General features: G+C 36.7%; 1 protein-coding gene and 1 non-coding gene across 2 annotated transcripts; both read right to left on the bottom strand.

Annotated features, from left to right (window-relative positions):
• Positions 1–865: 865 nt before the first annotated feature.
• Positions 866–20,090, bottom strand: LOC132268278 (uncharacterized). Its single transcript, XM_059769105.1, has 7 exons — positions 19,760–20,090; positions 19,377–19,478; positions 18,952–19,066; positions 13,268–13,383; positions 12,255–12,443; positions 10,646–10,788; positions 866–1,311 (listed from the first exon to the last, which is right to left on the bottom strand). Exons 1-7 carry the CDS (start codon positions 19,879–19,881, stop codon positions 1,130–1,132), a joined length of 969 nt encoding a protein of 322 aa, XP_059625088.1. The 5' UTR covers positions 19,882–20,090; the 3' UTR covers positions 866–1,129.
• A 7,217-nt stretch (positions 20,091–27,307) lies between these two features.
• Positions 27,308–27,409, bottom strand: LOC132272145 (small nucleolar RNA R71). Its single transcript, XR_009469977.1, has one exon. It is a non-coding gene; the product is annotated as a small nucleolar RNA R71 (small nucleolar RNA).
• Between the last annotated feature and the right edge of the window lie 205 nt (positions 27,410–27,614).

Here is a 27,614-nt window from a genome sequence, read left to right on the forward strand (position 1 = left end):
TATAAAAGATGAAAGAAAGTAAAAGAAGTTATCCAGACAAACATCAACGCGGTGTTAATTAGATACTCTCCAATTATTAAGTCAGTCTTTGGACCATTCTGTATGGAAGTATACCTTTTAGGTTGATTGTCCCCTCCTTTTATGGGGGGTAGTATTGGAATTATCCCTAACACTTGTTGTCATTTGTCTCTAAAGGAACTGTACCGTCACTTTTCCCGTTGAGAGCTAAGATATCACTTCTTGCTTCATTTTGTAGGCAACATCAAATTCCTGGCTCATTTTTTTAAGTAACCTCAAAGTGGTTACCACTCTATTCCATTAATCCAAGGAAAAAATCATTTTTGTTCCAATTTGTTGTGTTGCAGTCAATTGTTCAATTTGTTGTGTTGTAGTGAATTGTCAGGCCTATTTATTTTAATTGGTTCACCTATGCAACAAATAAGGGAGTAAATCTTACACTTATTTTATGCATAAATAATCAATTACAAACTTCACAATAAATCGGTACCAATATCACCACTCTTAATTGAATTGCAAAAATTCTTTTTGTTTCTATATTTCCGAAATATAAGTGTGATTTTCACCGGCCATTACTTTCATCAACACGATGAATAGACGCAGTGCATCAACTACTAGAATTTCTAGAACATCTCTAACAAAGATACAAATAGAAAATTTTGAAATAATTTCATTTTCAACCTTTCGAAGACCAACCTACGACCAAGTGGGTAAATCAGGAATACCGAAACAGAGACTTTTGCTTTATGCAGTTCCTCCAATACTTTGAAACTCTGATCTAAAAGTCTCAACAAACTAATAGATTATAAAAGTTTAGAAACCATAAATTATGTCGCCATAACTGAAATTGAAGTAAAATAATGTCCCCATTCATTTATTTACATTAATATTATATGAATTTCTCTTTTCGTTCTGCATCAAGCTTTTCCGAAGAGATAATAAAGTACATAACCTAACTCATCTGAAATCATTTTCCACCATAATATATATAGGATACTTGCATCACATATACAACATTGATAAGACAATATCAAAAACAAAGATAGGAATCCAAGGGTAACAATTTTTACATCCTCCATATTGCAATCATGTTTACTCAGCCGAAACATTCTCAAGCACTCAGTGACATGGAAATGATTGCCGATAGCTTGAATTTCCGTACTTCGGTAGAGTTTTGGGGCCGAAATAGAGCCTCAGTACTTGATCTAACAGTTACTTCCTTACACTCGGAAGCTGAAGTCCCTTCACTTCGGTAGTCACGAGGAGAGTAAAGAACTTGAAGATTTGAATGGGCTGCATATTTGTTGGACAACAAAAAGTTAAACAGATGGGAAAACATATAGCAGAAATATGACTGAGAGATGAATCCATATGATGAAAAATCTTCATGTACTTGTACTAAATGAAGGTTTATCAGGTTATTGGCTCAGAGCTGGAGAAACTAGAACTTTGATGTTTTCATTGTTGAATGCACCATCTGTGGCCCAGTTTCAGGCACAAGGTAGATGCACTTGGTCATCCTGTTTAGTTCAAAATGGGTGCATTCGAGCGTGAGTCCACATGGACTCGAAGTGTGAGACCATCCCTATATGGACCGGAACACTCTGGAGAAAATTAAGCGAGTTCGGAAGCAGCAATGCCTCTTCCCACCAAAGGGCTTTTGGCCTAATGATATAATTGTTGGGATATGTGTGCCCTAGCATAACAAATTCTTATTTTCGATTGTAAAAGTCATGATTCCTTATCTGAATATTATTATTAAAGCATTATACAATTGGTGAATGGAATGTATTATTTTTCGATTCATTATGGAATTGATTGTGTCCACTTGATTATAAGATATATTTATATATGTATGTAATGGCAATTAATACTAAGTTATAAATTAGTAATCATAAATGGTTCAAAGTCAGTAATTATGGATGAACATTTAATTTGTTAAGACTTGAACCGAGTCCACGATAGATTGAGATATATTACGAGAGTTGTCGTATGCAATTGCTCTCTATCACAGTCATGACTTTTGACTCTCAAGCATGAGAGAAGTATAGACTCTTTTATTAATTAATAATTACTTTGATTTGTTCGGCGGATACATCGGGATCTTTAGATCGGCACTTTGGGTAGTTATGTAATTAATAGTTAGAGGTCTATATTATCAATATTTGCATCAGTGCTTTTTGTATTTATTTTATTTTGATTATGGTTGATCACAAATTATATTCAAAGGCCTTCGTATGTTTTAGACAAATGTTTTCTATATATATTTATTTAGTAAATTATTATTTTTGTCAAATAAATATTTTATTATGATCGAGCCAGAAATAATCAAAGGTAACAAAATAATTATATTAATTATGTTGTCGGATTGATGGCTTTAATTATCCGATAAACAATTATGCACAAAGGGGTCAAAGTGCAACATTGACTTAGAGGTTATTTACTATTTAATTGGAGTACAATTAATTTCTTTTAGTGGAGTAAAAATTAATTTATGAATTAACTGAATTGGGTCCATGATTTAATGGACCGGACCAATTATTAATTTATAGAAGCCAAGAAAATAGTAAGCCCAAAAGGATTCTCACCAATAGCCCAAAATGATAATGGAGTCCTGTTAGAATTGAGAAAGTTGAATTAGAGATGGAGAATGATTTAATGTTTCCTTTTTCTTATTTTTATGTTGCCTATATATACATGGGTCCATGCATATTTTAGGTGTGACTTTTAGAACGAAGAAAAAGGAGTACACTTTCTCTCTTTAGATTTTAGGGTTTGTTTTCTCTTCCAAAGGAGGCTACCACAAGCCTAGATTCCAAGGTCATTCATCAAGGCATATTGGTGATTCCTAAAGGGAAGATTATAATCAAGAAGAAGGAGAAAGGATCTTGCTAAAAGGATCTACAATAAGTGAGAACATTCACTTTAGAGGAAAGATTAAAAGGTTTACTCAGACCTTTGATGTAAGTATTCAATTTGTTTATTGAATGATATATCATCTTTTATTTGTTTCTGCATAAAACTTGTCTTTATGTGATGAATCAAGATCTATGATTGCAAATCCCTCAAAAGTTTTTAAAAACTTGCACGTTTCCCAACAATAATCTCCCCATCCTCAAAGAAGAGGACAGGGGTTCGAGCCCCAGCATGAACAAAGTGTGTGCGAGTAAACTTACCTGATTAAAAAATTAAACTCGAGACCTTTGGCTCTGATACTACGTTAACAACCATTTACTCCAAAAGCTTAAGCTGTTAGAGAGGGTGCAACTTAAATACATAAATCCTTCAACACGCCCCCTCACGTGTGGCCTTCTTTTGGTCAAACACGTATTTTTTAATTTTTAATTAGGGTGATGGTGAGGTTTGAACTCAAAGACCTTTGGCTCTAATACCATGTTAACAACCATCTACTCCAAAAGCTTAAGCTATTAAAGAGGGTGTAACTTAAATATATAAATCCTTCAACAAATCTCAATATACTTCGTCATGTCACACCTAAGAAGCACGGAAACGAATAAGGTGTTGTTGACACAAAAGAACCCTTTCTCTTCTCCGGAATGGAATGAGGTGTAGGGAAGCTATTTCTTGAAGGAGAAAGGCTATTCCCCCAGAAACAAGCCTTCCACTTCCAGTTTAACAGCTATAGGCGGAATAAGGGTTTCCCCGCGAGTGTGAAAAAGAAGCGGATTTTGCTCTTCTATTTTGTTAAAGGCTAGGGTAAGAAAAACATATTCCAAGAAGAGGTTCAAAAGAGGAAAACACAATTGATCAATTTCCTTTTCACCTTGCGGGTTCTTTGTTAACAGCGACTCTTGAATCTTGGGAGAATCTGCCTCGGGACACACAGATATGACACGACATAACACGAATATGACACCACAAATCTTAAAAAATTAGGACACGAACACAACAGGGACACTGCGAATAATATATATATATATATATGATTTTGTACTTTAAGAAATTAAGAGTACAAAGAAAGAATAATAGAAAGAGGGTTAAGGGAAAAAAAAAAAAAAAAGTGGATTAGATTTTTGTTAGAGAAATAATTAAGGCGTAGTTAAAATAAAGGTAAGAATCCAAAGAAGAGAAAAAGTTCATCGAAACGAGAGGAAAAAGGAAACAGAGAAAAAGAATTTTGTTGTGAAAGGAAAAAAAGACGTATCCAGGGTTTGTGAAGAAGAAGAGAGAAAAGAGGAGAAAGAGGGGGAGAGAGAGAGAGACCATCCACGGGTAGAAAAGCTTGGTCGTTGGGAGAATAAGAAAGAGTGAAAGATAATCGTGCCAGAGTTTGAACCTTTGAACTAAAATATAAGCATAAATATATGATTAATTTAATATAAAATTATTTTAAAAACAACTACTTTTAAGTGATTATGTAACGACTATCATACTACTGAAAGTTATTACTCCTCATATTTACACTTCAACCTACCTTTCTTTTCTAAAACTTTCTCAAGAATCCCCAAGAATCCCTTATAAAAAAAATAAAAAATAAAAAATCCCCAAGAATGGAACATGCGTGTTCGACACGTATCTGTTAGGGTTTCACACATAAGGACGGACCTATGTGCAAGTGAGGGGGGCAATTGCCCCCCCTGAATTTTTTCATTTTTATTATTATACCATGCTTTTTTTTTTTTTTTCTTTTTTCAATATATACCCATAAAATATTGCTAATGTCCCTCCTGAAATTATTAGAAAATTTCAGTCCTGCCCCCCTTACCTAAAGTTCTAGGTCCGCCCATGTTCACACACACAATTGGCAAATATAACAGATAAAAAATCACACACGCAAACAAAAGCTAGATTTAAGTGGTTTGGCAAATTACCTAGTCCAAGGGCGAAGAAAGACTAACTTTATTTCCAAAACTTGATTGCACACTTTTCTCTCTCACAATCTCAACTCTCTTTTTCTCTCTCTCATACCCATCTCGATTTATCGAGTCTTCAAACCAATTCCTTATTGGACAAGGATCAACTTGCTTACAAGGAGTGACCATATTAGTCTTCAGCTCTAAAATAGAGATACTACTTCCCTAAATCTATAGCTTTTTTTCCCAAGTCTTCTGGCCTCCAAAACCAATTAGGAAACTGTTTGTCGTACCTTCCAATAACTCACCGTCCAAGTTGAACCGGTTTAACTTTGGCAGTAGCCAAAGCCAAAAAAAAAAAAAACTACACGCCCAGGTTGAACCAGTTCACCCCACTTGAACCGGTTCAACTCTGGCTGTAGCCAAAGATAAGCCAAAATACGTGATCAACACGTGTTCCTCCATAACTCTACCTTAACTAAATATTTCTCCACCTCAAATAAGGTCCTATGATGAAATTGAGAAATACTCTAACAATCTCCACCTTTTCTCAAATTCATCATTCTTCTTCTTGTGGTTCTTCGCCGCACCACCATACTCATATACTCTTAGCAAATTCCAAGTTCAAATAATTAAACTTGGTATCCACTTTCGCATCACCAAATTGAACTCTTTGTGCTTTTGGGATAAAGGGTGGTGCTCTTGCAATTGTCAAGACTTCCTTCTCTTTCTATTCTTGATTCTTCATTCTAGTAGATCTCGAAATAGGCTTCCATTCCGTCTTTGGAATTGCTCCACCCAGTATAAAATTTCCTAACAGAATATAGAGATTGTTGACCTTCCTTCCCAAAAGCATGACACGTGGCCCTCTTTTAATATTTATCAATTCATTTCACATCAGCAACCTTTGGAATCCAATGCTCCCACAGAGATCACATTCCTTCTTACACTTGGAATATGGCATACAATCGTTAGAGTTCTTACCAAGCCATTCGTTGTCTTGATTTTAATTGTTCCAATTCCCATAATATCGATAGAGGCATTATTCCCCATAAATACCTTACCACCTATAGATTTGTAGGTAGCAAACCATTCTTTATGAGGACACATATAAAAGGAACAAGCAGAATTAAGTATCCATTCCTTAGCTTCACCCTTATGCTATGTTTGGTGTGTAGGAATGGAATGCCGATTCCAACCATTCCTTTGTTTGGTATGCAATTTAAAGTGGGAATGGCCATTCCATTGGAATAAAAATCCATTCCTGAGAATGAAAATCCATTCCACAACTAATCCTATGGTATAGCCATTCCATTCCCAAGTAATTTTTTTTTAAAAATAAACTTCCTAAAAAACCCTCATGTTCTAAGTCCAAAAACCACCATTACCTTCCACCACTACCAGCTCCGCCTTACTCACCACCACCACTACCACCGCCTTCCACCACCACCACCGCCACCGCCACCGCCTTTCACCACTGCTACCGCCACTGTTTGCCGCAACCACCACCGCTACCGCCACCACCACTTACTGCCACCGCCTTCCACTACCACCATAGTCACACCACTGTCTCCTTCCACCACATTACTGCCACCGCCTTCCACCAACACCACTGCCACCTTCCACCACCGCCGCCTTCTAACACCACCACCTACACCACTACCGCTTTCCACCATCTACCACCGCCACTCCCACCATTTATTTTTAAAAAATTGTTGGAGAATGTCATTTTGTTAATTTAATTTATTTGTTACTAAGAGGGATATTTTTAGAGAATTCAATTAGAAATTTATTCCATTCTATATTTGAAATTGGTCCAACCAAACATTAGAATGATTATTATCATTCCATCCCTACACATTTTATATTTACAACCAAACAATAGAATGAAAATGCCATTCTATTCTATTCCTGCACACCAAACGTAGCATCATTATCAATGATTGATAATGCTTCATCATTATCACTCTCTTCTTTTGTATCTTCAGACACAACAACGGCAACGGATGCACTCTCCTTTCTTTCTGGACAATACCACTGAATATACCCCTTTCTTCCACACTTGTAGCATCTTTTCTCTGAAAATGGCATTAGGTTTCTTGAAGCTCCAAATCTCTTCTTCTCTTGAGCAATAAGAACTTGAGCCTGAGCATAACGACTCTCTTCATCATTCAACTTTTCATTAGAGAACAAAGCACTCTTAACTTGTTCCACCGAGATGGTATCTCTCCCATAGAGCAAAATATTGAATAAATGCTAATGGGTAGAACGTACCGACGTTAACAAAATAATTGTTTTATCCTCATCACTTAACTTAACATCAATGTTAGACAAATCACAAATAATTTTGTTGAACTCACCAAGATGTTCTTAAAGGCTTACCCTTTCTTTTCTCTTGAAGGAATACAACTCTTGCTTTAAAACTATGTTTGTGAGATTCTTTCCTATATACAGATTCTCCAACTTCTTCCACATGTCCGCTACCAAATCTTCTTTTATCACATCATACACGATATCATCCACCAATGTTAATCAAATTGAACTCATTGCCTTCAAGTTGATCTTCGCCAAATCTACATCTTCCATCTTTTCTGGTTGCTTACCCAAAGCATCTTCTAGACTACGCTGAATCAGTAAATCCCGCATCTGGACTTGCCAAAGACTGAAGTTCCTTCTTCCATCAAACTTCTCGACCACGTACTTTCCATCTGTAATAGTTGTCGCCATGGCTCTGATACCACTTGTTAGGGTTTCACACACACAATTGGCAAATATAACAGATAAAAAATCCCACACACAAACAAAAATGAGACTTATGTGGTTTGGCAAATTGCCTAGTCCACGGGCAAAGAACGATTAACTTTACTTCAAAAACTTGATTACACAATCTTTTCTCTCCCACTCTTTTTCTCTCTAAAATTTCTCTCTCATACCCATCTCTATTTATAGTCTTCAAACCCAATTCCTTGTTGGACAAGGATCAACTTGCCTACAAGGAGTTACCATATTAGTCTTCAACTCTAAAATAGAGATACAACTTCTTCCCCAAATCTATAGCTTTTTTCCCAAGTCTTCTGGCTTCCAAAACCAACTAGGAAACTGTTTCTCGTAACTTTCAATAACTCACTATCTAAGTTGAACCGGTTCAGCCCATTTGAACCGGTTGACCTTTGGCAGTAGCTAAAGCAAAAAAAAAAAAAAAAAACTACACGCCCAGGTTGAACCGGTTCACCCCACTTGAACCGGTTCAACTTTGGCAATAGACAAATATAAGCCAAAATCAGAAACTTTAAACACCCCAATTCTTCACGTAAACAACACGTGATCAAAATATGTGTTCCACCATAACTCCACCTTAACTAAAGATTTCTCTACTTCAAATAAGGTCCTATGATGAAATTGCGAAATACTCTTACAATATCCATGGTGTGTTGGACACGTGTCCATGGCGTGTCCGTGCCACATCCGAATATTCAAAAATAAAAAAATAAAAATAATTCAAACATGTTTTTTGGTGTCAGTGCGTCCGGCGCGTGTCGGTGTCCAACACGTGTCTGACAATGATTCTTTGCCCTTTTTAGGGGTGTCTGCTTCCTAGAATCACACAATTCACGGACTCACCAAGGTCTGCAGCCACAATAGTTTGCACATTCCATGTGTTATAGCCCTGTATCCCGCTTTTGCACTAGATATAGCCACCATTGATTGTTTTCCACTCCTTCATGTAATTAATTACCTCCTAGGAAGATGCAAAAGTCTAAGGTATATCGTCTATCATTAATTGAACTTGCCCAGTCTGCATCTGTGAAGGCTTCTAGTTTCAAATGACACTGATTAGAGAACAATATATCTTTACCTTGAGTGTACTTCAGCTATCTCAAAATATGATAAACCACTGTTAAGTCGGGACATGCATAAGACAGATGGGATTTTATCAATTAAACCGAAACGATATTTAATTGAAGTATGACTAGACTAAGTCCGTATAGAAACAATCAAATCCTAAGCGCAACAAGGATCATAATAGATATACTAGTTAGGATTTCAAGCTGTGATTGAAGACTGAAATTGTTGTACCTTGCTGTACTAGTTGATCACTTGATCTATTGATTGTAGCACGTGTATACAATTGATATAAGATTGCTGAAACCCTAAGAAGGACTGTGATGTTGCTGATTTACCATTTTACCCTCGAGACTTGTTGAGTTGCAAAATGAAGCTTATTGAAGTTGTCTGAGGTTTTGAGTTGCACAACCACTCTTATCTTTTGTGTATGCTCGAATATGGTTGTTATTCATCTTTTATATTGTATTTGGTGAGCTGTGAGAGCTTATAGGGTCCAAGCAGGGTTGCTTAGGACAAGGGGAGTGCTTGTGAGCACTATGTTGAGCTAGTGTGTGAGTAGAGGCTGTGAAAACTAGGGTTTCAACTTGTACATGGGTGTGTGCAAAGTGTGAGACAGCTTAGTGTGTAACTACTTGTATACAACTAGTGGAGCTTTATTGGATGTGGCCAAGAACCAATGTTTTTCCTTATTGATAGCGTTTTCCTTGTAAATGTTGTGTGTTCTTAGTTTATTGTTTTAAAGCTTTCAACCTACTACATTGTATCTATTGTAATTGACCAAACTAAGGCAAAGAAGTTTTTAATTCAAGGCAGCCCCCCCCCACCCCCCCCCCCCCCCCCCCTCCCTCCTTCGGTTCCTCAAGAGTTGAGCTTTTATCACTTGTTTCATCTAATTACTCTAGAGTGAGCTTTGATTTGTATATTTATCCATTGAGATTCATTGTTGTACTCGAACACTTCTCTATCTTTGGTTATTAGTGAAAGGGTTGGTGTAACCCTTGAGTCTAAGTGAGGGATTCACTTAGCAAGTGAGAGAAGCTTGTAAAACTTTGCAAAGGTTTGCTCTCCACCCGTTGAATGGCAGTTGATAATGGATTTTGGAATCATCAAGAGGTGCTCTTGAAGCGTGGACGTAGGTGGGGGTGCCAAAACACATTACGACTTGGTGCCATCTCTCTACGCTTTATCTCTCTTTACCTTCAGCTTGTTTATTTTCTGCTTGTATTCATATTTGTTTGCCAAAAGACCAAATTCAAACACCCCCACCCCCTTTCATGGGTCATTGTTGGGTTGGGCAACAAACAGGATATTCATGCACTATAAAAATGACGATTAAAACGGGTTTCATGCCTAGGTGAGGCATGGTAAAATGTCAAGTGATGATCAGAATCCATGAATACCTAATTAATGAATCCTCTCTGGCCTCGGCTATTAATCTACCAAGATAGACCCTATGGCATGCTAGAGAGAAAGCAGTAGCTCGAGCAGAGAGAAGGGTGTTTTAACCGATTTGGCAGAGCAGTGCCCAACCACCGACAGGGTAGTGAGATCCAACTGGATCACACAATTTGTAGATCTTCAGCATTTTTTATTTTTTCATCGAAAGCTTTGTCAAACAATTCCACAGGCAGGCCCTAAACAGTGGATTCAAGTAAAGAGTTGGGACAAGGCCTCTTATAGAGAACTCAATTCCCTCACCTCTCTTATTTTTCTGATGTGAGATAACTTAAAAGTGGAAAACGGTCAATGTAAAATCATTTCAGTTTCAAAAAATGAGAAATGCCCAACTAATTGAAACATGCAAACCCAGAAATTGACATGTATGGTACATTTCAGCATCCAAGAATCTCAAGCAAACTCTTAACCCTGAAATCTGAGCCTCTAATTCCTCTCTTCAAATTGATATATTTAATCACATAAGCATAACTATCCGATATTAGGGAAAGCAGCAGAAAGTCGGAAATTACCTAAACCAAACATGCTTGACTTTTGGATGATCAGACGACTAACTTTTGATCTCCTGATATTTTTCAAAGCCTGGATATCATCTTGCTTCCCTTTGAACTCCAAAAATTCTCCCAGGAGATTTTTGTTACCTTTAAGCTCCAATCTGTAAGGCACGGGAAAGAACTTTGTTTTCTTTTTCATGTGACATGCAACATAAAGAGAAGGAAATAACAATAAAAACTCAAGACACACACTTATCAGAAAAATAAAAAATAAAAAAAATAAAAAAAATAAAAAAATAAAAAAATAAAACACATAGCAACATAAACAGACAAAAGGAAATCTAAAATCAGAGTATTAAAAAATGCCAAGTTGAAACCAGGAGATGGACTTGGTTGACCTGTGAGAGTAACATATAGAACAAGCAATATACCCAGAGAAAATGAATCACCAGAAGCTCACATGGTCACTTGTTAAATGTAGTTCTACAGAAATACTTCAACAGATAACTTTTGATGGCAGAGAAGCTAACAGCATTAAATCATATTCCATGAAGCGCTGGCCAAGCTTTACAACATGGTCAGTTTTCCACATAAGGGAGACTGTTTCAGACCTAAATTGATGTCATTTATATGGTCTATATGCAGTAATTTGGCAAGGTTTACATTCATGGCTGTGTTTGCAATTTGGTTTCAGGAGAAGTTGCAGTCCATCTAATGTCATTATTTTGAGCGAGTTCACAAATTTAAAAATAAAATAAATAAATTATTAACCGGTTTTCTATTTGTGCATTTCTTTTACAAGGTTTTCTTGTTTAACAGTTTAATTGGGATTTTCAGTATGTTATCTTAAATAGAAGACAAATTCAATAATCAGTTTCCATTAATGATACTGGGAGTGAGTGATCTCTTATTTTTCCTTGTGGATTGAAGGTTCCTTGTGAATTCGAAGACTCCTAGTTGATTATAGGATTCAAGTGACATCAAGTTCACCTTTATATTCTTCCAATTATGCCAAGTCTGCAAACTAGAAGGCATTATTTTTTTTTTCAAGTAAAGTATTATAGACAGCACTTAAAAAGGGAGCACATCCAAATAACTACACAAGGGCCAAATAGGGCCCCTAGACACTCAAAAGTATTCACAAAGGCATGCTTAATCTAGTACGTGTGTACTGCTTTCTTCTGCTCATTCCCCTAAACCTTAATTTCTAATCACTTCTTTACATAAACCTCAGTCACCCTCAACACACTTCATTATATATTTTTGTTAACTCAACTCAATTCAACAAAGCCTTTTTCACATGAATCCTTTTTCACTATTCTGCTGTATAGCCTCTATCTAAGGTTGCAGCCCCATATAAGCCACATGTTATCACATCTTTCATGGTATCTCAACCATTTTAGTTTTGGCATTCCCCTTTCCCTAACATTACCCTCTCCCTAACATTACCCTCAATAAGGACCAAGCAGTGCGGCTATTCACCGTCTTACTAGAGTTTGAACTGCAAAATCATCTTGCGTGACAATCAATGGCAAGATCTGTAGTGCACAATGATATCTTGGGAAAACCATCAGCATTTTATATGAACAGTAATAAAATCATGCTGGCAGGATAAACATCAACAAACCTGTCCCATACAGGAGCCGTTCTGAGGATGAAATTAAGATTCTGATGTATCGATTCCTGCATTTCTTTCTTTTCACTGCGAAACACACCTTTAATCCAACCAGAAAATGTGCTCTCCAGCTCTGGTTTCAATTGTATCCACTGGTCATAAGTTATGACCTCAGACGAGAAACAGTTTGAACGAATGGTGCTTCAAAATAAATCAAAATTAAAATTACTCTAAAATGCTAAGTGAATTTGAGGATGACTATCAGCCGCAAAAATAAAACAACACAAAACAAGAAAATATGCACAAATAACTTTATCAAAATTGATTACTTCTTAATTCTCATATCAGGACACAGCATATTAGATGGCATATTCATGCAAACTTCATTTACAACCCTTTCCCATCCTTGAACAATTTTTACTGGAAGATTTCTTCAGGAAGTTTTTGTCCATTGCTAAAGAAAGAAAGAATAAGCATTGACTTTCTGAACCTTCATAACAACCTACCACGATCTTCCACATTAACCCAAACCCCTCAATGATGCTGTCTTCTTCTTCACATAACCTCGGTGGCCTTATTCCTAATTACTTGGTCATGCTCCTCGGAATATCTTTTAACTAGCAATTTTCAAATTAGTTCAATAACTGCTCTCAGGAGAAGCTTTAGCCTTTATTAGTTGCTGTCATTATCATAACTGCAATATTTTATTGTATAACATTCAATGGCACGCTTTACTTTCCAACTCCTGTACTGTACTACTATATAGCCATCAGTATGCATGGGAAGATTATTGGGCATCGCATGGCTTTTTTTACCACAGTCAATGCAAAAATGAGCAGATAATTATCTCAGCCAGTGAGAATTATGAAATTGCTAGAGAAGAATATAGCAATAAAGGACACACAATAATTTCAGGATGTGCAAGCATAAGTCCAAAGGGTACAAGAAAATTAATGCTCCTCAGTTTTAGTTGAATAAAAAATACTGTTATAGAGGAATATCAAAAGGAATATTCTGATGCATACCGAAAATTCGGATTGGGACATATGACTCTACATGACAAATATCCTTCTGGAAGAGCAGCTCCCCTTTGTTCAAGATATGATTCAAGAATTGCAACTTGTCTTTTAGTTTCAGCCACCTGAATATAAATTTGCAATTGTAATATAATATTAAAGAGCATATAGAAAAGATATTTCAGCCACCTGAATATAAATTTGCAATTGTAATATAATATTAAAGAGCATATAGAAAAGATAAACAAAAGTCCTTATTTCTCATTTTCTGGCCCAAAAACCATATAGCACAATTGATTGAATCAATCATAGAACAGATATATCTACAGTGATAGAAGCACAGAGAGATATGTACTCAATACAGCAACTTTTTCAAAGAATGAAAACCCAGCAAGATGCGAAGTAGTGCAAGAAGGCTTTGTTAAAGTAACTGTTGCCTCCTCTCACCCCTGAACTTTACCAGCAAATATATCACAAATTTATCACTGATTGGGTATTTCATTTATATATACACACATATATATACACGTATATAAGTAATATTTTTTTAAATGGCGCTCAAAAGGGGAGTACATCTGGGAAAAAAACACACACAAAAAAAATAGACAACTCTATAACCTCAAGCCATCCAAAAAATCAACAAAATCCTTAAATATACAAGCCCTCCTATTATCCAAGAAAAGAAACTCAGAATAAAGCGCTTCCGCACCACAGTGGTGCTTTCTAACTGGTTTATTTCACAGAATTTTGCTCAGAAGTCTCATAGATTCATCTTATCTACAACTATTAGGCATTTATGGTATGAGATAAATTCGAGATTGCATCACAGTAAATCTAGAACAGCCTCAGATCTTGCAAGACTCATTTGGTGGGAAACATTGGATCTTATTGATATGCAGCTAGCAGACCTTTTTCGGATTTCGTTCTTTGTAGTGCACTGATGTGCTCTTTTGTTTCCAGCCTTTAGGCTCCTTTGCCAAGGGTATGTCCTTCTTGTATCCAGTTCTTTATTGTTTATCGAAAAATTTCATTATCTAGCCCAGGAAAAATAAATAAATAAATAGGGTGGGGGGGCATGCATCTCGAGTCCTCCTCCTCACTGTACATCCCCTCCAAGACTCAAGCACATCAGTTGCATAGGCCGGTAACACCCAATGCACCCCAAGACAACAAAGAACATAGCCCATACATCTCTAGTTACTGGGCTGTGCAAGAGAAGATGGCTCACTGACTGCTCATCTCTTGTTTTTTTTGATAGATAAAGAAAATATATTAAAAACACGCTCAAAAGGGCAGTGCTCCCAACACCTCATCCACAAATGTTACAGCATTAAAATCCTCCCCAAAACCACTGTTTACCCCCAAAAAAAGTCACCTTGAAGAGGGATTATTTCTTCCATATCACTTTCCAACGGAAAACTGCCGTCTAACCAGTGTCTGCTGATATAGCAAGCCAAAGAAAGATATGATTTCCTCCACCTCCGAGTCCTAGAGTCGCCTCCCAAACTACACATCCCATGTCAAACCAACAAACTCCCCACCCCCCCCCCCCCCCCCCCCCCCCCCACCAAAAAAATAAAATAACATTATCAAGACAATAATAACCGGCCACCATAGCCTGCTTGTCCACATATGTTCCTAAACAATATTGGGAATAAGCATGTGAGAGGCCTATAACCACACCAAACATCCAGCCAAAATTGAATGTGTCCCCCACGCCTAACCTTGAATTGAACATGCTTGGAACACACAACTCAACCTTTATGAATATTTTTCCAAAGACATTCACCTCCTTTAAAGTTTAAACAACACCTGCCCCTTTTCTCTCCAGATTGCTTTTCTATAATATTCCACAATCTATACCTCTCCAATGAGAGGACCTTTTCAAAAAAATAAAATATAATCTCTCCATCCCGTACCAGCTATGCCACTTTCCCATCAAGGCTTGATTAAACAAATTAAAACTCTGTATTCCCAATCCTCCCATCTGAAGAGATTTGCACACCTTCTCCCAATTCACAAAGTGGAACTTGAATTCATCTCCTATTTCTCCCCACAGAAGTTTCTTTTCAACCTCTCAACTCTTTTGTTACAGAAAAGGGAATCTAAAACAAAGAAAGAAAGGAAGTTGGTAGGTTTGAAAGGGTGTTCTTAATAAGAGTAAGACAACCCCCCTTAGATAAATAGTTTCTTCCACACAGCAATCCTCCCTCCAAGACTTAAGCACATCAGTTGCATAGGCCGGTAACACCCAATGCACCCCAAGAGAAGATGGCTCACTGACTGCGCATCTCTTTTTTTTTTTTTTTTTTTGATAAATAAAGAAAATATATTAAAAACATGCTCAAAAGGGCAGCGCTCCCAACGCCTCATCCTCAAATGTTACAGCATTAAAATCCTCCCCAAAACCACTGTTTACCCCCAAAAAAAAGTCACATTGAGGAGGGATTACTTCTTCCATATCACTTTCCAACTGAAAACTGCTGTCTAACCAGTGTCTGCTGATATAGCAAGCCAAAGAAAGATACGACCATAGCCTGCTTGTCCACGTATGTTCCCAAACAATCTTGGGAATAAGCATGTAAGAGGTCTATAACCAAACCAACCATCCAGCCAAAATTGAATGTGTCCCCCACGCCTAACCTTGAATTGAACATGCTTTGAACACACAACTCAACCTTTATGAATATTTTTCCAAAGGCATTCACCTCTTTTAAAGTTTAAACACCACCTGCCCCTTTTCTCTCCAGATTGCTTTTCTATAATTTTCCACAATCTATACCTCTCCAATGAGACGACCTTTTGTTTTTTTTTTTTTTTTTTTTTTTTGATAAGTATCCAAATCTCCATCCCGTACCACCAATGCCACTTTCCCATCAAGGCTTGATTAAACAAATTAAAACTCTGTATTCCCAATCCTCCCATCTGAAGAGATTTGCACACCTTCTCCCAATTCACAAAGTAGAACTTGAATTCATCTCCTATTTCTCCCCACAGAAGTTTCTTTTCAACCTCTCAAATCTTTTTGTTACAAAAAAGGGAATCTAAAACAAAGAAAGAAAGGAAGTTGGTAGGTTTGAAGGGTGTTCTTAATAAGAGTAAGACAGCCCCCCTTAGATAAATAGTTTCTTCCACACAGCAAGCCTTTTTCTCAAACCTATCCACCACTGGCTCCCAAATTAAAGTAGTCTCGATGATGCTCCCAGAGGCAAACCCCAATAAAACACCAGGGAAGGCCCCCACACCACAGCTTAAGATGCTAGCTAGAGTGGATACATTGTTGACCTCTCCCATCAGAACAATCTCCCTCTTTTTAATATTAATCTTCAGCCCTGAAACTGCTTGGAAACATACCAACACATATATCAAGTGCCTCAATTGATCCTCCACTGTATCACAAAACAAAATAGTATCGTCTGCAAAGAGAATATGAGAGACCTCTAAGCGGGTATCCTCATTCCTGCCCACCCCGAACCCCCTGAAACATTCCCCTCTTCATCGACCTACTAAAGGGCTCCGTCACCGTAATGATCAAAAATGGAGACAAAGGGTCTCCCCATCTAAATCGTCTAGAGTTGCTGAAGAAGCCAGCAGGGAACCCATTCACCGTAACTGAAAATTTCACTGTTGAGATGCAAAAATGAAACCACTTTCTCCCCTGGTTAGGTATTTCATATGCAGCATTTAACTGCAGAAATTGAGCATGCAGGGATGAGGAACATTTGATAATCTTCTCAGTTGCAAATCTTGATATATACAAGTGAGTGATCCCCCTCAATGTACATGCTCAGTCATAGAAACCAAGTGTTAGCTTTAAATCATGATGTGATCATTATTTTTTGCAATTGTCATCTATAGAGTAATCCTGTGTTATATATATATATATTTTTTATAAAAAAAAAAGGAAAAAAAAAAAGTACACAGTAATGAAGCATTCTTGTGTTAAGTGTTTCTCCAAAATAAACAATGAATAAAAACCACTTACTGAGTTCCTTTCTATGCAGCACTTCTTCAATAAAGAACCCCCCTCACAAGGCATTTCCATTCTACAAGACTACACACACACATACAAAGATATATATATATATATATGACTCACCGTTTTGGCAATCATCGCTATGCCTTGGCATTTTGGCCTCGAGTGGTAGCATTGGTTAGCATCTTTCGTGAAACTTTTCCCTATAACAGAAAAGAATAAATTTTTTTATTTTTTATCTTTTGTAGGCGACACCATGCCAGTATCACTCTCATTCGGTCCACTCTCGTGAGTTCTCCAATTTACTACTTCTTCAACTCACCAAGTTTACAATCTATTTGTGGCAACTTCTAAAGTTACTATAGTCTAGTGGTTGATGTGAATCCAGCAAACAGAAACAAATAAATTTCTTATAATTTCATAAATCCACCTACCTAAACCATAGTAGCCATGCAATGAGTTCTTAGTCTGTTACCATTTTTTGTGACAATTTTGTGGGAGAATACTCTCTTCAAAATGTCCTCCTCACATATGTATCACTAAAGCCAGTCTTCTTTCCCACTCTAATCCCTAATACAATGCATGAAATATTAGTTTCATACCCCCAATACTGCAATTTCTGAAACTGTCACCAATCTTGATACTCTTAATAAATTGTTATATATATATATATATTAAATTCTTCCAACATGATGAGTTCAGTATCTTCAATCTAGCAACTATATCGTATTAAATCCAACTGAGTAATCCACAAACTCTGCTCAATCTAGTAAATTTCCCCACAAGCTCATTGTCCGTTAAAGCATCTTCAAAAGTCAAATTTTTATTTTGAATTACTGTTTCCAAAATATAAACACCTTTTACATGTTACTGAAGTGAAGAAGTTACAAGACCATTCAGTCCATTCCCCAAGTTTCCAAAGAATGCAAAAAAGTAAATAATGAGACAGTATATGACCACTTCCTTTATGATGAATGGAAAACCATGTTTAGTGTAACAGGGATTATCTTGGTTGCTGGTCAGGGGTTCTCCACCTTTTTAAAGTGAAGTTACTTGAGTTATGGAGGACATTATGCAAAACTTTTATAGGATATTTTGAAGAGAGAGAGAGAGATGCTAGTTCACATAATCAATTTGGAAAGCAAGAGATGGATATGGTTAGCACTTCCTTCCAGATCCCAATTTTAGCAACCATGGAGTTCCAGAACACTACTTTTCATAAGTAACCGAAAGCTGGAGAACTTTAGCATCCCCTTACCAAACTACCGCCTGTTATACAATATATGTGAATACAACTTGGCCTAGGTGGCGTCAGATTAGAAAATTGATGTGACTGTTTCATAAATTCCTTAATAAGGTTTTAGTGGTCTTTACAGAGAGCTGAGGACCTGTTATAAAGGCCTAGTATTTAGCTTATTGATTTTTTGTCAAAGTGGAAAAAATTCCTACAAGATAAAATTGGCTAGGGACCTGAACAGTTTACAAATGTGCAGGGCAAGCAAGACCTTTGAGAAGATTTAAAATATCAAATGTTTTCTTTTTTTATATATATACTTTGAACACTGATTAAGCATTTGAATCATAAAGTTTAGACTAAAAATCAGATAGAAGCCTAAAACTGATATCATTCTACAAAAAGAGACCTCCCTGTTAATGAACATGCTCAAACAATGCAAATTTAATTCAATGCATAAGCAGACATTGGACCATGACTTACAGGATCTGGATGACGCTCTGTCTTGTGTCTTTTCTTACCCATGCAAACCCAACTTCCGTCTGCATCAATTGATACAAACCCTGACAGATTCTGAACAGATATCACCACCACCTCCCTGTAAATAATGACACATACAAAAGTACACGCAATACACCACAATCATTACCAATAAAACATGAAAACATAAACGAAAACTGAATTTTGAATACTAGGTGTGTGATAAGCTCAGTAGAGTGAAATGAAGTCATTGTTTTTCTCAAATCCCAATGTCCCAATTCCAAGCAATGAATTATCTTCTCAAAGTTCAACTTTTTTTTTTTTTTCTTCTTTCTAATCTTCCAATATTTTCTCTGAAAACAAACAAGACTATAGAAAATCATTACAGAATTGAACTTGATATAATGAAGGAATGAAGATTTAGATACCCTTTGGTTACAAGAACCATATCAATATTCTGCCGTGAGCCCGTATCCGCATCTGGAATTCGAAGTCCAATGTAGACTTTACCACCATGAAGCTTTTCAAGCCTATCGTCAGCAAAGGCACAAAATACACCATCAAATTATCGAATCAAGAAAATACCTTTGGTTTGTAAGAAAAAACGAAGGAAATGAAGGAAAAGAAAAGGATAAGAGGGAAAATATATATATAGAAAATGTAAAACCCAACTCATCTTAAGACTCTCAGTTGAGTAATGGGTTTTAGTCCTTCGAGCAGAATCACTGGGTTCCTTCTCTTTTCTAACGTTTTCTGAGCAACCAAACAGAATATAAGGACATAAAAGATTTGAGAAATTGACATAAGATACCTATCGGCGACGGAGAATAGGGCCCTGGAATCGGTGGTTTCAACTTCAGCGACATCATCGTCGTAGAAGAAACAACGGAACAATAGGTAGATTATGAGACCACAAATCAGCTCCAACCACATGCCTCCCGCCAAATGAATCGATTCCACCGTTAAAAGAACGAATACTCAGAGAAATTGAAGTTGGTTTAAGGGAGAAACAAGATTCTCTCGGGAAGAAGTTTCCGGAAAAACATTTTATATTACTCCGAAAGTTGATTCTCGTTCAGCCGGAAAAGCCAGCTGTTAGACGTGGTCGGTGGCGTGTGAACTAGCAGTGCTACGGTATGAGCATGGCCCATGCTATTACTATGTGTTAGCAATTCCATGTTCATTAGTCAAGTGAAGTGTGCTCCAGTCCATGCAGTCCAAAATTTTCTTAGCCCAGATTTTGCCACGTCACCCTCTTAATTAATCCAGGTTCAAGCTTGATTTTGTTTCACCCTCCCACGGTTAAACCCAAATATTGAAAATTTTGACCCAAATTGTTTTGAAACCATTTTCAAACTTGGTCAAATATTTTCAAACCCGGTCAAACCTTCTCAAAATCCCTTGTTTCAGCCACTGTAGTAACCAAAGACACCAAACCACATTCATTCACTTTTACTTTCGGCTTCGGCGCCGAGGCCTTCCCCAATTCCCTAATTCAGCCACTGTTCATCTTCCCCACTTCTCAAAATCCCTAAGTTTCAGCCATTGTAGTAACCAAAAGACACCAAACCACATTCATTCATTTTTCGCCTTCGGCGTCGAAGCCTTCCCCAATTCCCTAACTTAGCCATGGTTCATCTTCCCTACTTCTCAAAATCTCTAAGTTTCAGCCACTAGACACAAATTAAGCCACTATAACGACTTTCGCTTGGCCCAGATTTTCCCAAAATTCTTTTCGCCTCGTTTCCAATTGAAAATTCAAGGGTTTGATTCTTTTTCTTCACCATCCGGAAGCTTTGTCCCTCTTTTTCCTATTCGGCCTCTCCACGGCCTCTCTAATGTTGAAAAAAACTCGTAATGGTCATAATTCCTCAGATAAAAGGTAAACAGGTCCAATTTACGACCCCTTTTAAGACCGATACGGAGGATGATAGCCACTATCCTTTCGACCCTATGGCTTCTTCTCCAGAAGATGATAGTTTTGATGAAGAATATGTTGATGAAAGAGTCAGGAGCTCTAAAAAAGAGAATGGAAAGCCTAAACGGAAACGGGATAGAGTCGGGACTTCTCAAAAAGCAAAGCCATGTCGTGCAGGAGCCTTCTTCAGATTTAGGTAACTGTTATTTTCACAAATTCGGTAGAACATAAATGTGTAACATAGAAGTCTCATAATACTATGTTGGTGGATAAAACATAACGTCTAAGAGATATGTTCTCACACAAAATTAAGCCAAAACATAGACGTTTCTATGATAGTAATAAAATACAAGGGATAAAATACAGTGGAGTAAAACCATTGCTGTCAAATATATGGCACCAAAACAGCAATTAACAAATCACTGTTCTTGTGCTTCGTGAAAACAGACACTAATCCATAATCAAATCCTGTCACCACAATCAAAGCCCTCTAATATTTTTATTCCTTACAAACACACAAAACATAAATCAATATTTGGAGAAGTCTAAATATGCTAACAACTGGTGTCAGTTTATCAGGTCTGAATGTTTTAAGAGAAACAACGTTAAGAGGAGTGATGCTTGGTTTGGTGTGTGCACTAAAATGTGTTAATTTTATAATATTAAAGGAATGTGCAAAGTGGGCATCAACTTTTATAATTTATAAAAGCCACTAAACACTTATACTATGAAGTATATTAAGAAGAGATTGTCCTTAGGAATTATGGGATGGAATCCAATTCAACATTAGTGGATGTGTAATGACCCAGTCATTTTCCTCCCTTTCCTTTTTTGGGGATTTTCTTTTTTCGTCTTTTTCCCGTTTATCATTTTTTTGCATAATCTCACTTTTTGTGCTCGGATTTGATTCCAGCTTTGCATGCATCCACGATATTTGATTTCTATAATATTTGTATTTTTAATTTCGTAGAAAATACATTCTAGTTGCTTACTTTTTCATAAAGGGCATGAATGCATACTGGTGTGGCGTCGTACCTATGCACCAAAAGTTTGCAAAATGATGTGGCCAAGTTTTACATTTATAAATGCCACTACTACCACTAACTAAAAATATAGCTAGGGTGAGTAGGGATTGTCCCAAGGGATTGGAGGGCTACTAGTAATGGAAACAATGCTTAGGGTTAGTAGGTTGAGTGATCAAAGGTAGATTGTTTAGTTGATTAAACTACAATTAAGTTGAAGCAAGCTCAATATAAAACAAGTAATTGAAGGATAGAGAAAACAAGAGAGAGAGATCTTGAGACTTAGAGATCACCACTAAGCATCACCTTTTTATATACTCAATTCATAATTAATGAGGGGGAAAACATATGTTGCAACAATAGTGAGTGTGTGTGGTTGTTTTAGCAAGCATAGATGACCAATTAAGTATATATTGTCTAAACAACACAATGAATAACACAATACATTAAACTAAGTCATTAATCCTTCTTTAAGCTCACAATCCAAACACATCACATAAATAGAGAAATATACTACTTGCATTCATAAGTATGGAACATCAAACAACAAGTATGGATTGTCCTCTCATTTAACAACTAAGGTAACTACACTACATCTAAGCTAATGACATGAAAATTAAACTAAAAGAGAGGCATAATCCATCAAGAAATGAGTATGAACCATCAAATAAACCACAAGAGCATTCTATTAAGCACTATATCTTGACAATCTCTAGATTTATAGCATCAACACACATAGACATGCATCAACAACACAAGAGATAGAGATAAACACATGAACATCTATTCTAACATATATAGACATATGGATAGAATGAAATGATTAATTGGAAGAATTAAACCACACAAATCATTGAATAAACAAGATCTATGTATATAAATATGTCAAAACATGTATTGCAACACCAATCCCCTCAAAAATACATAAATCAAGATAAAAAAAACATGTTTAGGGCCAACTCTAGCCCCAAGAGGATGTCTAGCCACTCATGAATGGTGTAGTCCAACCCTCAAGGGCTATCTCCATGGTAGAAATGCGTTTCTTCTTGAAGTAGATTTAAAACCTCCTAAGAATGTGTCTCTAGCCTCCTCTTTTTCTTTCTTTCTCTCTAAGAATACTAAAAAAATTGTATCTATCAACTCCTAAAAGCACATCAAAAACTATGTGTAAAAATGGCTCATAATCCTTATATAGGTAGCTCAAATGTCACACCCAATGGTCTAGGCTCGTACACAAGGGCTCCTCTAATGATTGCACAATGAGACAACTTTTAATAAGCTGGAAATTAATTTAATTCGCACTTGAGAGGGTTCGATCGATCGAACCTATGCTGAGATCGATCGAACTTGGCTGAGATCTATCAAACTTTGGCTTGATCGATCCTCCCATGGCGGCGCCTTTTTGGATAAGGACAGATCTGAGATATTTTGGGGAAAGAGACAAAAGTGGTAGGTAATCTTTTCGATCGATCTGAGAATTGTTGGATCGATCGAACTTTATGGGATCTTTGGATAAGGACAAAAGAGCTTGGATCCATCTTGGAGAGTCTAGATCGATGAACTTTCGATCGATCAAAGTGTTCTTGAGATTGATCGAACATGTTGATTTCAACACTTTGCTTCATTCTGCTTCCACTTTGCTCCTTTCTTCCATCCAGCTTGAGTAAGCTTCTTTTAAGCTCTTATTTGGCTGAATTAGCTTATTTTGGGGATAAGCGCTGAAAAGTGCGCATTTAACCCCCTTAAGCTTAGGTATTTTAGGACCTTTATCTATCTTACTTTCCCGTTTTAGACTAAGTTCGTGTTATTATCCCACTTCGATCGATCGAAAGTTCATCGATCTAAACTCTCTAATATGGATCCAAGCTCTTTTGTCCTTATCCAAGGATCCCACAAAGTTCGATTGATCCAACAATTCTCAAATCGATCGAAAAGATTCCATCTTATCTTGTTGTACCACCCTACCTACTACTTTTGTCTCTTTCCCCAAAATATCTCAGATCTGTCCTTATCCAAAAAGGCGCTGCCATGGGAGGATCGATCCAGCCAAAGTTTGATAGATCTCAGCCAAGTTCGATCGATCTCAGCATAGGTTCGATCGATCGAACCCTCTCAAGTGCGAATTAAATTAATTTCCAGCTCATTAAAAGTTATCTCATTATGCAATCATTGGAGGAGCCCTTGTGTACGAGCCTAGACCAGTAGGTGTGACATTTGAGCTACCTATATAAGGATTATGAGCCACTTTTACACATAGTTTTTGATATGCTTTTAGGAGTTGATAGATACAATTTTTTTTAGTATTCTTAGAGATAAAGAAAGGAAAATGGGAGGCTAGAGACACATTCTTGGGAGGTTTTCCATCTACTTCAAAAAGAAGAGCATTTCTACCATAGAGATAGCCCTTGAGGGTTGGAGGACACCATTCATGAGTGGCTAGATATCCTCTTGGGGCTAGAGTTAGCCCTAAGCATACTTTCTTTATCTTGATTTATGTATTTTTGAGGGGATGTGTGTTGTAATACATGTTTTGACATATTTATATATATAGATCTTATTTATTCAATGATTTGTGTAGTTTAATTCTTCCAATTGATCATTTCATTCTATCCATATGTCTATATATGCTAGAATAGATGTTCATGTGTTTATCTCTATCTCTTGTGTTGTTAATGCATGTCTATATGTGTTGATGCTATAGATCTACAGATTGTCAAAACATAGTACTTAATAGAATGCTCTTGTGGTTTATTTGATGGTTCATACTCATTTCTTGATGGATTGTGCCTTTCCCTTAGTTTAATTTCCATGTCATTAGCTTAGATGTAGTGTGGTTACCTTAATTGTAAAATGGGAGGACAATCCATGCTTGTTGTTTGATGTTCCATACTTATGAATGCAAGTAGTATATTTCTCTAATTATGTGATGTGTTTAGATTGTAAGCTTAAAGAAGGATTAATGATTTAGTTTGATATATATGTGTTATTCATTGTGTTGTTTAAACAATATATACTTAATTGGTCATCCATGCTTGTTAAAATAACCACACACACTCACTATTGTTGCAACATATGTTTTCCCCCTCATCAATTGTGAATTGAGTGTATAGAAAAGTAATACTTAGTGGTGATCTCTAAGTCCTAAGATCTCTCTCTCTTATTTTCTCTATCATGTAATTACTTGTTTTATATTGAGCTTGCTTAATCTTAATTGTAGTTTAATCAACCAAATAATCTACCTTTGATCACTCGACCTACTAACCATAAGCATTGTATCCATTACTAGTAGCCCTCCAATCCCTTGAGACGATTCCTACTCACTCTAGCTATATTTTTAAAAATTAAAATTAAAATTAAAACTATTTTATTATTTTTTTGAATTTTTGGAAATAAAACAAAAGAAAATTGTTTTTGGGATTTTTGAAAATTTTAAAATGAAAATAAAATAAGTAATTGAAAATAAAAGTGAAAAATAAAATAAAAATCTATTTGGGGTTTTTGAAGATAAAATAAAATAAACACTAAAAATAAAAATAAAAATGTAGTCAAAGTCAAAGTCAAGGTCAACAAAGGGGCATAGATCCATCAAGCTGAGATCGATCGAGAAGATGGTTCGATCGATCGAATAGGTGAAAACCTGCAGAGAAGCTCGAACAATGCACAGAGAGGCCTTTTTTATGGATCTCAAAAAATTTTCTAAGTGTAGAGTGAAGATCGATCCAAGAAAAAGTTGGATTGATCTAGGAACTTTCAGATCGATCCAAAGAAATTCTCGAACGATACACAGAGGGCTGATTTATGCAGGAAATTTCAGATCAATGGAACAGAGCAATGATTGGATATAGGAATGGGTGTTCGATCGATCGAACCTCTTTTGAGATCGATCGAACAGGGACAAAATGCCTATTTTCAGAAAGAAAGTGCATGCATCCTCAATCAAAATTCCTAGCCATGTGTATGAATTCCAAAACATATCTAGACGACGCAAGAAATGAAAGATAAAATAGAAATGAGGGCGGAATAGGGTTATAAACCCTACAAAGCATTTACTAGTCTTTAACGTCTCTAGTAAGACGTTGGGCTCTTTTAGCCCAGATCAAATATCTTATAATGCATTCCCTCCTTAATGGGGTGATAGGTACTCTGAATTCCACCCAACAAACGGTTCCCGAAAGAACTTGTTGGATTAGGTTCAAAGGAATTTGTTGGTCCTTTATCAACGTGATCTTTGGGCTTCCATGCCCTCCCACACCAAGTTTTTGGCGCCGTTGCCGTGGATTGAATTGGCAACGCCGTGTTTTGGAAACATTTAGGGATTGGTACTCTTTTGATCATGTCTTTACTTTATTTTTATTTTTGGTTACTTATTGTGTTTGTTCTTATTTGGCTAAGTGAATTGAGTGAAAGAAGTTGAGCAAAGGAGAATTCAAAGCAAGGAGCTAAGCTAAGCACAAAGAGGACTAAAAATCTAAAAAAAATGCAAAGCATAGTAAAGCTTGGAAGTTGAAAATGAATTGAAGTTGCTTAAGGACCCTTTGTGGATCTTTCTAACTCAAGCTCTAGTTAAATCGTCGGCCAGCGTGGAGGCTTGTTTTTTATTTCTTAGTTAAATCGTGAGCCCGCGTGGAGGCTATTTACTTTTCTTTGCATGTAGTTCAAGCATGGGAGTATGTGATCATTGTATATGGAGATTTATTGATTGATTTGTTGTGGGGGCGAAGTGTTTGTTACTTGCTTATTTGCTTATTTGTCTTTGCTAGTGCATGCATGGTCGTAAGTCATTAAATCCTACTCTTGTCCCTCTTAATTTTCATCTTGAATCGGTTATTCATAATCCTAGGGGAAGAGGTAGTTCTCATCACTCCATTTCACCAATAGAGAATTTGAATGACGACCATGTGGAGGACCTTGGTCACATAGACCAACAAGGCATCCTCCACCCTAATGTGCATCATGAAAATGTTCAAGTACCATTAGGCATGCCTAGACCATTCACTCCATCACAACAACAAAGCCAAGTTTCATTGGGAATACCTCAACCAATCTTTGCTCCACAACCTCCCATGGTTCAAGCTAATCAAGGTGTTCGTGTAGCACCACCAATTGTGAATCCTCCCATTGTATTAAGAGACCATTATGTGCCTAATGAATATAATGCACCCACTTGCATTCAATTGCCTCCATTTAGAGCACATCACTATGAAATCAAACTATAAACCATTTAAATGCTTCCTAACTATCATGGACTTCCTAGTGAAGAACCTTATAAGCATTTGGATGAGTTTCTTGAAGTGTGTTCCACCATGAAATACACGGACATGCCGGTCAACAATCTTAGGCCTTTTTCGATAACTTCTTGGGCGGAAATGCAACACGAGTTCTTGAAAAAGTACTACTCAGTTTCTAAGACCAATGCTATGAGTACTTCAATTAGAGAATTTTCTCAAGGGGATGGGGAAATGTTTCATGAGGCATGGGAAAGGTTTAATGATTTGCTTAGGAAGTGCCCTCATCATGACATACCTAAGTGGCAATTAGTTCAATATTTCTTTGAAAGTTTACCGGATAATCACAAGGGTATGGTTAATGCATCTATGGGTGGTTCTTATCTTGACAAGCATGAAAATGATGTTTGGCAATTGTATGAAAGCATGAGTAGGAATTTAATACATAGGTCCTTATCTTCCAAAAATGGTAGAAACCTAGGTGGAAGGAAGAATGTTGGC

This window comes from Cornus florida, unplaced genomic scaffold (assembly GCF_030987335.1).
Source record: "Cornus florida cultivar Cherokee Brave unplaced genomic scaffold, ASM3098733v1 CherokeeBrave_3.0.0_Hap2_Chr08, whole genome shotgun sequence".
Taxonomy (NCBI): Eukaryota; Viridiplantae; Streptophyta; class Magnoliopsida; order Cornales; family Cornaceae; genus Cornus; species Cornus florida.

Excerpts from the sequence above, each read along its gene's own strand:
- LOC132268278 (XM_059769105.1), bottom strand. The coding sequence starts at position 19,881 with ATGTGGTTGGAGCTGATTTGTGGTCTCATAATCTACCTATTGTTCCGT. Across the intron at positions 13,384-18,951 it reads CAGAGCGTCATCCAGATCCT|GTGGCTGAAACTAAAAGACA; the intron begins GTAAGTCATGGT and ends ATTTATATTCAG. Across the intron at positions 10,789-12,254 it reads ACGGCTCCTGTATGGGACAG|ATTGGAGCTTAAAGGTAACA; the intron begins GTTTGTTGATGT and ends CGTGCCTTACAG.